The sequence below is a fragment of the Tetranychus urticae genome, chromosome 3, assembly GCF_039701765.1.
Source record: "Tetranychus urticae isolate SD_2017Ah chromosome 3, NJAU_TeUrti_SD_1.0, whole genome shotgun sequence".
In the NCBI taxonomy this organism is placed as follows: Eukaryota; Metazoa; Arthropoda; class Arachnida; order Trombidiformes; family Tetranychidae; genus Tetranychus; species Tetranychus urticae.
In genome coordinates, this window is record NC_142960.1 from 2,319,596 (window position 1) to 2,333,614 (window position 14,019).

At 31.4% G+C, this 14,019-nt stretch overlaps 2 protein-coding genes across 3 annotated transcripts in view; one reads left to right on the plus strand and one right to left on the minus strand.

Annotated features, from left to right (window-relative positions):
* fus (epithelial splicing regulatory protein fusilli) overlaps window positions 1-12,318 on the minus strand; it is a 31,245-nt gene extending 18,927 nt beyond the window's left edge. The window contains exon 1 of the mRNA XM_089269842.1: window positions 11,316-12,318. Coding sequence (XP_089125968.1) covers window positions 11,316-11,456 — 141 coding nt within the window. The 5' untranslated portion in view covers window positions 11,457-12,318. The remainder of the gene's footprint in view (window positions 1-11,315) is intronic.
* Window positions 52-7,733, plus strand: LOC107365724 (uncharacterized). Of its 2 annotated transcripts, none has more exons than XM_025161611.2 (8): window positions 52-1,035; window positions 1,103-1,918; window positions 1,986-2,455; window positions 2,564-3,138; window positions 3,316-4,744; window positions 4,850-5,115; window positions 5,409-6,020; window positions 6,104-7,733. In XM_025161611.2, exons 6-8 carry the CDS (start codon window positions 5,083-5,085, stop codon window positions 7,190-7,192), a joined length of 1,734 nt encoding a protein of 577 aa, XP_025017379.2. In that variant the 5' UTR covers window positions 52-1,035; window positions 1,103-1,918; window positions 1,986-2,455; window positions 2,564-3,138; window positions 3,316-4,744; window positions 4,850-5,082; the 3' UTR covers window positions 7,193-7,733. The 2 variants fall into 2 exon arrangements, with proteins under 2 accessions (XP_025017379.2, XP_025017380.2); XM_025161612.2 differs by having other exon boundaries at window positions 2,146-2,455.
* Window positions 12,319-14,019: the final 1,701 nt, after the last annotated feature.

The window sequence follows — 14,019 nt, forward strand, 5'->3', positions numbered from 1 at the left end:
ATCCATTTTGCTTTCTCCCTCAACAACAGAGTGATTTGAGCGCCATTAGTTTTAAGCTTGTTAGTTTATTCATCAGAGTTCATGATATTAGCTTTGTTTTAAACGTTATTTTAAATAAATATTGCATTTCACTAACTGTTGTCAGACGATCCAAACATCTAATTACTGTGTATTTAGTAAAATCAAAGTTTAACAAATTCGTTTACCAGTTTTGTAAGGATTTGAATTAACGGCTTTTGCTTAAAATTATTTATATTTTACAAGTGTAAGTGCAGTTTGATAACCCAACAATGCCACATGTTTTAAAATACTCTTCTGACTGTGACTCTTCTGGATAATCTAAGCCATCAGACTAATGATTCAATTTGTCTGTTTTTCCCTGTCTGGCCAGTTTCATTTATCTGACCTGATGTTTCAACTTTTTTCTTCAAAAATCTGTCTCTTTTTTCTGTGTCTGGCTTCGTTAATCATCATTTGTTCATTGGACTGATTACTATTTCTCAAGACTTAAAAATTTAACTTGGTGAAGCAAGTTTCATAAATCATCAAGATATTTGTTTTGAATCTTTAATTTACTAGAGAAAGGAAAATTGTGCAACGATTCATCTATTGAGCAAGGTATGCATGATTAAGTGTGACGGTTAACCATAACGAATACCTGTTGTGCGTAACAAAATGGTTTGCACTCAATGAGTTTGGTCTGTCAATAGAATTAAAGGATTAAATTAGAGAAAGGTCAATTACAAGTTGTTATTATCACTTCATCTTGACCATTTATTTGCTTCTATTGTTAATCACGGCTCATTATTAAGAGCCAGATTTATCAATTAAATGAAGTCTAACAGCAAGTCTGTTTATCAAGCAAGTTGCAAGTCTCAAAATTTGAACCTGAATCTCGGAGTTATGCATGTGCAAACATATTATCAACAGTTCCGGACATAAGTGTGCATCTACACTTCCCGGATGTTAAATTAAATGCAAATGAAAAACTTTGCTCATTAAACAAACACAGAATTCTTGAGTGGAGCATCTTAGGTAAAAATTTTATCTCTAAAACCGCAAAAATTGAAACCTTACTAAACAATTTTTTCTTTACTTTCAGACTCAAAAGTTATCATGGATTACTGTCGTTACAACAAAGATGCGTCTTTTTAACGAGCATTGTCATCAAAACCATTAAGAATATTGAAACACTGTGAAGCTAATGGGATCAAATGTGAAACGATTGAGCTGAATGGAAGTTCCAATGTAAATAAATGAACCTGTTGACTTTTTTCATCGTTTTTTTTCCAAAAGATGAAGAGTGAAATCATTATTGAAGCAAAATAAACAGTATTTTGGATTATTTGAAAAAATCTATTATATATTGGATACTGGAAAGAATACTTTTATATCACTTGGCTTTGCTGATGAAACTGTGTGTGGGATCTCTATCACCATCATTAACATGATCATCATCAAGAAGCGAATCATCTAATGGTGTAACTAATATTGCGTTTTGAGTGCAAAATGGTTGCAGGATAGTTGTCAAAAGAAAAGGTTGACATGGTAGACCAACTAATATTTTTCCACCTCTTATCCTGTAGTTATTCAAGAACGAGTTAATACATAGGTGTTTATGTTACTTGGGTTAAATGGTGTAGTCAAAAGTCTCTCCTTTCTTCTCACTATATGGTCGGAGATAGCCTTAAGGAGTAAAAAAAGTGCAAGAGCAAAAAAAATCATGTCTGAAGAGAAGCACAAAAAGGACTATCACTAGGGCTATGCATCAATTGTTTGCTACTTTCATACACCAAGTCATTCATAATGTTGGAAAAACATTCAAACTTATTTTACAAATTTATTCGTTCTCTTTAGATGAGAAATGTGCAGAAAAGTGAGGAAAATTTTAAAGACAAAAGTAGGATGAGCATGAAAGGTAAGGTGTAAATGAAAGCAAAAGAATTGAGAAACATTCATAAGTATTTCTTTCTCTTCTTATTTAGGTTGACTGATCTTTCACATTCCTTTATTCATTTTATATGATGATATCAGGGAGGGAAAAGAAAGAGAAAAAACTTTCTGACAAAAATAGAAAAAGTTTCAAACTTTTTCTTCCTTTTCTAATCAATTCAATCAGATTAATAAACTCTTCATTCGCTTTAGATTAACTGTTGGCTCGAGCTGATCATCTAGTAAACATACTCAAGCAATTTTGATGGTTCTTTTAATGTCAATTGGCTATTCATGAAGCACTCATATTACATGCAACTGTTGATAAAATATTGGTCCTGTTGATTGAAACCCTATCAATTGATTCAAGTTGAATGAGAACGATTTCTTGAAAATTTGGAAAACACTGATCTTGTCATGGATTTCATGAGATTTTCAAAACAACCATTGCATGTATTACGTTACCTTGATATGAATTCAACTTTCCATTGAATTGCCTGTTTATTTGGAGAAAAAATTTCAGGTAAACTTTCCCTTTTTTTACTCTTTTAATCATTAAGTAATATTTTTCAAATGTATTGATGATTTGTTAACATAGTTTCTCTTCAATTGTATTCTTTTGTTGATATAGCAATCATGATTTAGACAAGTTTCATTGCGTAATTTCATTTCTCACCTCTGTTTACATGGATTTCAAAAATAATTCAAGCTTAATCAAAGAAAGAAAGAAAAAGCAGACGAAAATGAGGCAAAAAAGAAGACCAAAGTGCAACAAGTTATTACAGAGCATCTAAGGTGGCAGACTTACCTGGTTACACTCTAATGGTTCTTCATTATTGTATCTTTAAATCTTGGAAAGGTGTTGACGATTAAAATAAACGGAAATGTCATTCACATGTTCACCCTGATAACATGTAAATATATTTTTTTTTGATTGGATGTGACAATTTCAGGAAAGGCAACAAGATGAAGATTAGAATAATGACGACAAAGACTTATTGGCAATCAAGCAAAGCAAGTGGAGATGCTCATATCAGCACCCGACAACAATATGTGGCGATAAATTACAGCATCAAAAATGCACAATGCTTGGACCTTAACTGATGTGAAAACTATTCAACATTTTTTTTTACTTCATCATCTTCTTACTATTCTCTTATCATTATTGAACGTCTTAAATCTTTCGGCTAATGACCTGGATTAGAGGTAATTTTGGATTTACTCAATATTAGATCTCTTTTTTACAGCTTATATCTCTACATTACCAAGTCAACATTTTTGTTACTTTAAATCTCAAATGATGCTGAATCACCTTTTGCCCCATAGTTTGACTTGGTCAAGTTATTTATCATTTTCTTTCTCTTTTATCTCTAATAACCTCAGGTAACCTTTTTTGTTATATTGATGAGGCCAGTGGAAAGCGGTAGCTAATTAAAGAAACCCGATGATGAAAAAGAAAAGAAAGAAAAGAAAGATGAAGGAGCCAACATGAGATACAGCTACATTGAGATACTGTATCAAGTAGATGGCAACAAGTAGTAACAATTTTTTAAGGAGCAACTTTAAAGAAAAGAAAGACAAATTGGAAAAGAAGATGATGATGAATAAAACGAAAGATTTAAGATGTTACGTGGTTTCTTTTCATACAAGAAGATGCCTTAAGGTACACATTGATTGTTGCCTGTGATGAATTTAAAATTTGAAACATTTTAAGATCCATGAAACTGGAGACAAGTGAATGTATAAAAAAAACACCATTGCATGGATGCAAAGCAGATATTCAAGACCGACTTGATGGCTGGGCTCAACATTCACAAATTATCAATATCGGATGATTGAAGAGAGGGAGAGTAAAAGAAAGGCAAAGAAAGTAACTAATAAGGTGTATTAGCTAAAGAATCCAGTGCCTAACAAAAGTTTGAATAGCACGTTTAAATGATGAAAGTTAAACTGAAGCTAATTTTCTCATCAAATTTTCAGTATTTGTTAGTAAACCCATCAGAATCGGCAATCTTTGAAAAATCATAAATGAAAAAATCGAAACTGTTCAAAGACAAAGTCAATACAATAGGAGTTATACGATTAGACTAATTGAGATCATTGTTAAAGCATTGATATTCATCAGGTGATAAACTATCAATCTTTATAACATCTGCAGATGTAAACACGAATTCAAGTTCAATGGGACTAAACTTATCTTCGAATGTGAAGTATGATTTTGGAATCCATTACGAATCAAAGAGACGAACTAGGATTTCACAAAGTTGTTTGGATACTTTATATTTGTGACGATATAAGGCAGTCCATGATTTTTTCATGGCAAATGCATCTGGAACACTTTTAATTACCCAGCAGATACCTTTTATTCACATGATGATTTAATTCTGATTTTTGGAGGATCCAAACAGAACTCAAAGCTTCTATTTTTTCAATATGAATTGACGATAAAGCTGCAAAAAATGAAATGATGGTGGCAAAGATTCGACAAGCATCAACATTTCATTGCTTTTTTTGAATCTAAATAACATTCTCACTTTAACTTTCTCAATTCCATCTTAATTGATTATCAGCAAATCATGAAAACGAGTTAATCAATGAACCCACGTGACCCTTTTAGTATCTAATTATTTGCATGGGCAAGAGTGAATGAAACTTAATGACAAATTAATTGTTTTTGAAATACTAAACACAATCCAATCTATTGACAGCATTTTTGATTTCCTTCAATAACCGTTAATAACTCTCGTTAACTCCTTGTTTTGTCAACATTGAAACATTCAAATTTAATTTAATCCATTTAATTCAACAAAAGGTGATTTTATGATTTTTTTTGTTGTGTTCAGTGTAACTCTTAACTAGTGAAACCTTTTGAATCTTAATTCATTATTAACTCATTGTTATCTTCTTTCTTTTACAGAATGGCTGCTTAATAATCAGATATACTTATGATATCATTTTTTAATGATTATGGCAATAATAATGCTGAATAATATTGAATAACGAGAAGATATTTTGGAAGCACAAAGAAATTTTTCAATGAAAAGACAAAAAATGGGAAAAATATTTTTCCCATTATTTTTGAATCTTCAAATGGAAAAGTAAAAGAAAATCTTTTCTTATTACATTTCTCACTCAACTGATTATGAAGACATGAAATTGAAAAGTGAGATTGTAAGGATAAAGGTGAGTAGATTTTAATTGTTTACCATAATCAGTCCAAAAAGTTGTCAAATTATTTGAATTTGCTCATACAGAACTGGACCCATGAGAGAGAGAGAGAGAGAAAAGTCACAATCAAAATGAAAAATATTCACCAAATTGAGATTAAGAGTTGGAATGAGTTGATATTTTTTTGAGCAATTTCAGAAAATCAATCAGACAACAGTTTTAATTAGTAATTAACATCTAAATTAATGTAGCTATTTTTGTTTTAATCAATTTTTCTTTCTCTCTCTCTCTTTTACTTTTCATTTCAGTTTACGATTTGGCTTCCATTAGTGTTTCAATCTTGTTCAAGATTAAAACCCAATTGCACCACTATTGATGAGATGCTTAAATTACATTCAACATGTTTATTATACTTTCAATTGATTGATATCATCATTGGTTACTGTTTGATTATTGTGATATTTTGTGCTTCTAATGCCCATTTTCAAATGATATTAGCCACTGGTAAATCATCGGCTTACCATGATGGATTATTAACACCATTGTTATCACCTCGTAATTTAACTACCCTGGAAACTTCAACAAATGGGTTTAATGTTTCCAGTGATTTAATTGAAGTCAACAATAAACCTAAACGCTTCTCTGTTTTACGTCAACAAAGTACAACAGTTAAACAGCCAATTTATCCTTTCATCAAAGATTTAATCTCATTGAGTTCAGATTCAATTGAATCGGGTAAAAACAATGGCAACAATGGTAACACTAATAAAACTGTTGATGGCGATGAAAATGGTTTATGGAACTATCGGTTGTTATCTTCATCTGGAAAAGCAAATGATTCAGCATTTGTAGAGGATATTTTCAATCGATTTAAAAAGCCAACTCAATCTTTTGAAATTCATTCTCCAATCAATAAACAGGTAATTATGAACAAACCAAAGACAAAAGGTGAATGAAACATTTAAATGTCTAATGTTGATTTATTTTTCTTTACCTTAAATAGATCAAATCAGAGAAGAGCTCGCTTGAAGTAAATGAAGATGACAGTATCAAAGAAGACGATGCAACTGGAAAATTTGAGCAAAAAAATCAATCTCCAGGATCAGTTTATTATGACAATAATTGGTTCCTAAATCGCAATCGCCAAGGTAACATGGATAGAATGGTTAACAGAGATCTTGGCTTTCCTGTGTCGAACTCAAAATCATTGTTACCAACTAGTCAACCAATGATTAACCAACAAAATGCAAATAATAGTGATAATGATGGTGATAATTATTCTAACAATAATCTTGATAATAGCAAAATTGGCAACAATGTTAGTGTTGACTTGAAAGAATTTCCAGATAAATCAGTGAAAGAACCTTTATTTGGAATGCCTGACCCTGGTCGCTGGTATTACACTAAAAACATTTTAAACGCTGAACCTTCGAAGGTTGGCTCAACAGAGGCCAAAGTAAGAACTAAGGAAACAAAAGAAACCACCAAATCGGAATTAAACAATGGAGCGTCATCTTCCTCACCACTGGATAAAAAGCCTTACCTTTCAAATTATCCCATTTTTGACGAGCAACTCATCATGACAGCACCACATCATCAATATCTTCCTAATCTCCCACATCTTCCTCATCTTCCTCATCGAGATCTCCACCATGTAATACCTCATCATCTTAACCACAACCATTATCACCATCACGCTCATCCATATCGATTTGCCTATCATCCTATTAACCATCCAGTTGTTCCTCCTCTGCATCATCATCATCTTTTGCTTCACCATCACTCGACCCGACGTTATCCTAAACTTGGACCGATCGCCTATTCATGCTGTAAAGTCGTTTATCCTCCTCCGTTGGGCAAATCGGCGATTGGACACGCTCTTGTTCCTCATGGATCATCGTTAAACAAGGAAACTGTACCAGCCTCCGCTTCAACTACACCATCTGAAAGTGTCCATGGATTAGCTCATGAAATTGGAGCAAATTGTATTCCAATTTATCCTCCAAGTTATCCCTTTGGTTATGGTCCTCGTTATGTCAGAACATTTCCGTTAGCATTGAAATTTTTCAAGAAAGCTTTTCTTTTTGGTTAAACTGGAATATTTAAGGAATCACGGTTACAATCAATTTAAAGTTTTTTTCTTCTAATTTTTAACCAATGTTTAAACATCAAGCTGAGCTGAATGATAAATGGAAACTGGATTGAAAAAGAAAGTAGAAAGTGAACTTTAATCATTGAAGATCAAATGACCAAAGTTGCAGACTGAGGAAAAACAAATGTAAATTGTTACCAGCTAAACTACTAAAGAAGAAGCCATCATCCTTAAATCATTACCAAAAGTAACAAATCATAGTTAATGATAACAGAAGTCTGAGAACTTTGAAAATTAAATTAACTTATGCGTTGTCTCAATGAAAATGACCACTTGTCGAGTGTCAATTACATGGTGCATGCAAATTCACAAGCCTTAGCACAAACTAAATCACATTTGATACGGCGACATCAACAATTCATTAAATTATTAACAACATAAAAACAAGTTACATTATTGTTGATAACTCCAATCCAATGGCTAAATATTCACAATGGTCAATTGATGTTCAATCATTAAATAGCGTTGACTTTTTAAAAAATGTTTACAACTCAATTTTCATGGCTATATTAATCACGTTAATCGAGTTAATTGTGATAATAACTATCCGTATTTGTATCAAATTGTCTTGATTATCAAGTCAATTTAGTCTAACATGGCAACCCTGGCAAAAAAAGAGAAGAAATCATGATTCTTTGATTATCTGATAATGGTTAACCTGATCAAAAACCATTAAGTGTGAATCAAGTTTGAAACAAAATGCGTTAATGCTGTTTTTAAATTACGATTTACCTTAAAATATCGTCTTTGTCCTCATTGTCTTCCTTCATTGTTTTTCCTTCTCTGTAATCATCAAACGTTTCACTTAATTTACACTTTGAAAGACACACACACAGTCAACTTGATTAGCCTGTTGTACAACCATCTTAATTGCCTTTCTTTGTTTTACTCTGTTTTCACTTTCAAAAGCAACAATCAAAACAATCGTTAGAAATCAACTGAAATCATCTTTAAATGATTAAGATGATTAACTAATAATGATCAGTCGACAATCAAAGTTGCCTTGAAATGTAATACAAACCAATTTCCCCTTCAACTCATTTAAACCTTTAACCAATCCTACAGAAAACTGTTTATTCATTGGATTAACTTTCCTTTGATTGACTGTACAACTTTAATGTCAACTGAAAAATATTTAGCGCTTAACTTTTTGACATTATTGTGACAATCATCATTGACCTTAACTGAATACCAATAATTTGTATTTTTTGCCTTGTTTACCTGTTACACTTGATTCCCCGTTCAAGTTACATCAGTGCATCTACGTCAAGAGAACTGGCAATAACTTTTTTTCTGGATAACTTAAATCACCATTAATTCCATCTCATTGTCTCAAGAAAAAAAAGACAAAAGGTTTTGCTTGATTGATCAAATTATGACAGAAGTCGGGTCAAAAAATTAAACGTCTCAATTGACGGCAAGATTGACCGTAAAAAAGAGTGACAAGTCCAATGAGAGTTTAACCAAGAAACCTGAAAATGGGGCAACTTTTGAGGTTACAACTTCATAGACTGAGGCCAGCCAAGCAATGCAAGCAATTAATCAGGAAGCAAGTTAATTATTAATTGTGCAAAAAATGTTAACCAAAATTGTGATCATTTTCCATGATGATTTAGCAACTCTCATGATTACCAAGTGCACCACACCAAGTAACACTGAGAAGCCACTGGGTTGCCCTTGAAATGGGCTCATCAAGGCCGGTAAGGAGAGAGAAAAAGAAGTGGGAAAGTTCATTGAATCTGATTTAATACCATTAACATGGTAAAAAAAAGGGTAACTATGCTTGTCAGGGAATTGAACAAGTTGAAGATGAACAAAGATGAAGTAAAAAGATATCAATTATACATGAAAAAGAGTAATCATTTGTATAAATGCAATTGAAATGGATGATAACATGATTTTCATCTTATCTTTTTTTTTATATTTTTCAATCAAACCTTAAAATGTTTCTCAAATCATTTGGTTAACAACAATCATAATAATTTCAAATCATTTCGCCAGTTAAATCGATCTTTTCTAACTTCATTTGACATTCCAAGGTAAACACAAATTGATTCAAAACATGTAACAATTTAACTTTGAAATCTTCCTCGAAAAAATCAACTTTCATTTTCTTGTTTTTACATCATTATTAACTGTCAATATGAGTTTAATTTTTACAATTTTTTGCATTTCTCGATCATTAGATTGTCGTTTCTTTGCCAATCAATTTATTGGAACTAAAAGTTTCTCATTCATGACAATAAACTCAGTCAGGAGACTTGGTGACTTTTTGATTAATATTACTGAATTAATGATATATTTACAAAGACTTTGAATAGGCGAAAGATGTTTTGATCAATTCAATTTGAATAATCATCAAATGATTATTGGATGATTAATGGACGACTATTAGATAATTAACAATGATTATCATTACTCTGTGATTGTAAAGTAGTTAAACTTGAATTTAATGAGTGAATATTTGATTTGAACGGAAAACAAGTCAAGCAAACCTGTAACATTGTGAATAGTGAAAAAAAGGTAAAAGTTTGAAAGATTCATTTTCAATTTTAATCAATGTAAATATTGTCATGTGAAACTAATGATATTCAACCAGAATATTAACAAGATGATAATGATAGCAATGAAGATGAATAAAGATGATAATATTTTCGAACAAACGTAAATTTTGAAAAATGTATTTTCCCGCTTATAAACTTTATAATTTTTTTGTTTCCTTTTCAAATAAAAATGTAAGTTGAATTTAATTATTAAAGGTTTCAAAGTGATGCTAAAACGCAAATTAACATTGGATCTGAAAGGTTAAAGATGTGAAAAAAGATGGAAAAATGTTGAACTGAAAAGCTGAAAGTAAACCCAAATGTGGATTAAAATTGATGGGACAAGAGTCACTTTGTTAGGTTGAAAGATTGATCAACCTTGCTAGACTTTGGAAAGACTTTGATCAAAGAGTAAAGAAGAAGAGACTGCGATAAATACAAATACAATTTGTTGCTGTATAATAGCACTGGTGGTGCTAGTAGTAAGAAACACTTTCTTTTCTCTTTCCAACTTAAATAATTATCAATTTTTTTAAATTGATTAAATTGGTCAATTTTGATTAAAAAAAGAAAGAGAAAAGAAAGTGTTTCTTACTACTAGCACCACCAGTGCTATTATACAGCAACAAATCGGTATTTTATTCATCGCAGTCTCTTCTTCTTTACTCTTTGCTTTGATGAAGATTATGAAGATTGTGACTATGAAGATTAGGATGATGATGACGATAATTTAATCGTCCAAATGAAAGCATTCAACCTGAAAGGTACTTGAAATACATGTTTTTTTAGATGGGACAAGAGTCACAAGATTCATAGACTACACAACCTGAAGTTGGTCAACTTGGTTTAACTTTGGGTTACTCAAGCTGGGTTTGTATCAACCTTGTAAGGTTAACAGCTATTAGGCCAAGGGTTTGTATAATTATAGTAAACGATGAGAATAAGGAAAGTTGAGAATAGTTTCAATCAGAGAAGAAGATGAAAAGAAAGAAAAGGTGGGAAGAAAAGAGAGAAATTTGTTCATCTTCTTTGTTTCAATTTTTTTTGGAAGAAAAAGTAAACTTTATTCCAATAACAATTTTATGATAATTTTGAGGAAGAAAAGAGTTTCCAATGAAAAGTAAATGGGAAAATTATATTTGATTTGAACTCACATTGAAAGCATTTTTTTACCTGAAATAAAATAACAATATAATAAACTAACGTCACAGTAAAACAAGTTATTATGTGAAGGTAAAAATGAAACGATAAGAAATTGTTGAATGTTTTTTTTCTCGTTTTTTTGTTCATTATCGACAATCGTTCAATTATTATGATATTTAGGTAAACAGTAATGATGATGACGATCAAGACAAATATTGACTCTTGTCATCCAAAGTTGAATATTAACTTTGAATATTAACTTTCAGAGTTTATCAATTTTCGCATTTCTAGCCTTTACCTTTTACTTTTTGATGATTTCACTTTTGGCGTTTCACAAATATGAATGTCAATGATGTTAATTGTTGATTGACACTTACCTTGCAATTGGTTACATCAATAACAAGCCATGTTAATAAAACTATTTCTTCCTCATCCGAACCAAGATCACCTTCATCAAGTCCAGAAGTGACAACATAAACAACAACAAGATATTTGGTTGTGGTTGGTGTTGTTGACATTTTACCCTTTAACCTGTTGATTTGATGGTGTTAATGATAGAGGTGAGAGTGATGATGGTTTTTGATGGTAAAGTCAAATGGTGGTGAAAAAATGATGCTAATAATGGGTTGAAATGAGTTTGATGTTGCTTTCTGGTTGAGAAGAGGAAACACAAACAAAAACAAATGCTGGTTCACCAAATTAAATTATGATTGATCGGCTCAATTGGTAAACTTGACACTCTTGATAATTGGTCATAATTAATGTCCACTGTATTAAAATTCACAGACAAAATGTTGAGGTAAACGTTAAAAGATGAGAAAACGTAAAATATTAAAATGCTGTTGATGGATTGGATAAAAAAAGTTGCGTCTAGGGCAACAAATGTGGTAATATTGTAGACACTTTTTTGTTGTTGATGAGTTTTGATCAATTTTTGATGATTGTTTGGTGATGGTTGATGATAGTTACAGTGTGAATTATGGTTGGTGTTAATGTAATGGTGATGGTGTTGATTCAAGGTTGATTGTTGTGTTTTATTGTTGTTTATTGTTTATTTGGTGTAATACAATTTTACCGATTTGAAGGTATCAATGAAGACAATCAAACAACAACAAGAAAAGGCAAGAGACTCAGAAAGGTAAGTAGAAAGGGAAGGAAAGAGAGAGAGAGAGAGAGAGAGAAAAGAAGAAGAAAGAAATAAGTTAAAAGAAAGAAAAAGTTGCAAGAGAAGAGAAAAGTAAAGAGAGAAAATTTAGACAGAGAAGAGATGAAAGACAGTCTGATTATGGGAAGAAACAGGCTGAATATCATCTGATGAAAAAATCCCTTTCTTGGGATCATCTGTTGATGACGAGAGACAAGAAGAAGAAAGGTAAAAGAGAGAGAAAGAGAGAGAAGATGAAGGAAGATTGGAAGATGATGGCGATGATATAAAAAAAGACTCAGAGAGAGAGAATGAGAAAAAGGCAAAAATTGTTATCTGACAAATGAAACTATGAATGGGAGAGTAACGAAGGAAGAAGAAGAAGATAAACAGGTAAAGAGGGGGAAACGGGAAGGTGTTTAGGTGGGCGAGTGAGAACAGGTTGAGCTAGTAAGACAGGTAAGAGATGAAGAAAATTTCACTTTCATTGTTGATTATGATTACCAATTGAATTGATATGTTATCCTGTGGAGTCCATTAGATGTTGAGTTTGCGCTACAAATTTGTTGTCTAATTTAAACTAAATTAAAATTAACTTTGGATGAATTTCATCTTTTAAACAATTTATTAATTTGTAAACAATATTTTAATCGAAATTTTTTCTCGCTTTTTATCAATTTTTTATAAAATAATTAGGATCAACGCCATCTGTTGTACTTTATTTTAGTATTTGCACCATTTTCATGAGAATTTTGATTTTAAGCCGTTTGACAAGTTTTTTTATTTTGTTTGCTTTTAGTGCTTATTATCTAGTAATTTGATTTGGGATTTTGACTGTTTACAATTAAGATATTATTAATGATTGAACTTGTAATGTTAATTGGTTATGTATCAACTTATTTCGCTGTCGCTAGTCAAGAAAAAATGGTCGCAATTTTTGCTGTTGCCTTTCTTTTTTGTTTTGTTTTGTCATACTGTTGCCTGTTTAATTTGTGATTCAAAAAAAACCTTGGATTGAATTGTGATCAAGATAAGATGATGATTTATCGGATTTTACTGTGAAGAGATTTATTGTTAATCTGATTAGTTTACTTGGCGATTAACCTTGACTTGTTAAATAATTGTTACTTCAGATTGAGTAAAGTACATTGTATTAATAAATGGGTAACAGTCTCGATCTGAGGACAGAGGAGGGGCTTTCACACCTGTTTCAAAGACATTTAAATTATTATCCAATAGCTGATGTCTCTTTGAATGCTGAGAATAGAATGGTGTTACACAAATTAAAATTCAATTCAATTAATTGTTAAATTAAATGTTAAAATATAATAAAACCAAACACAGATGAGTTGAGAGTATTGCCTGGTTAGCCGATATCGTCTGACTTATTGTTTCCTTTCCTTTAGTTTGATTTGATTAGTATGAATTCAAATTTTTAGTTTTTCAATGCTTTAAAACTAAGAAATTTTGTTCCTAAGTTCGAACAATTAAATGAGGAACATCCAGGAGTCAATTTTGCTAAACACCTTAATTTAATTCCACGGTTAATGAACAGTAGACTAAACTAAAAATATTTTGTTTACTTAATTATGTTTTCAATTCAATGCCATTGGTTAAAAAAAGTGTGGAATATAAGACATATGTAAAAGCTCAACCTTTGTCCTCAGATCGAGACTGTTACCAATAAATGTACCCGTAAACTTCCTTTGGATCAATATACTTCATGGGTTTGCCTTTGAAACTACATATTGTAAGCTGTACATAAGATACAAGTTGGTGTTGGATGAAAAAGCAAACATGTTCAACCCTTTTTCCGTTGAATTATAATTGATTGATGAAGAGACAAGCCAAAGACGATTTGACCAAGTTATACAAAGGAAACACAATGAGTCAAGTCAACAAAGCTGATTTCCCAAGCTGCATGTTAAGCGCAAGCA

What these genes read in the sequence shown, in the direction of transcription:
- LOC107365724 (XM_025161611.2), top strand. Translation starts at nt 5,083, where the DNA reads ATGAAATTGAAAAGTGAGATTGTAAGGATAAAG. An exon ending in GTGAGATTGTAAGGATAAAG is followed by an intron (nt 5,116 to 5,408) that starts GTGAGTAGATTT and finishes TTTTCATTTCAG; the next exon opens with TTTACGATTTGGCTTCCATT. An exon ending in ATTCTCCAATCAATAAACAG is followed by an intron (nt 6,021 to 6,103) that starts GTAATTATGAAC and finishes TACCTTAAATAG; the next exon opens with ATCAAATCAGAGAAGAGCTC.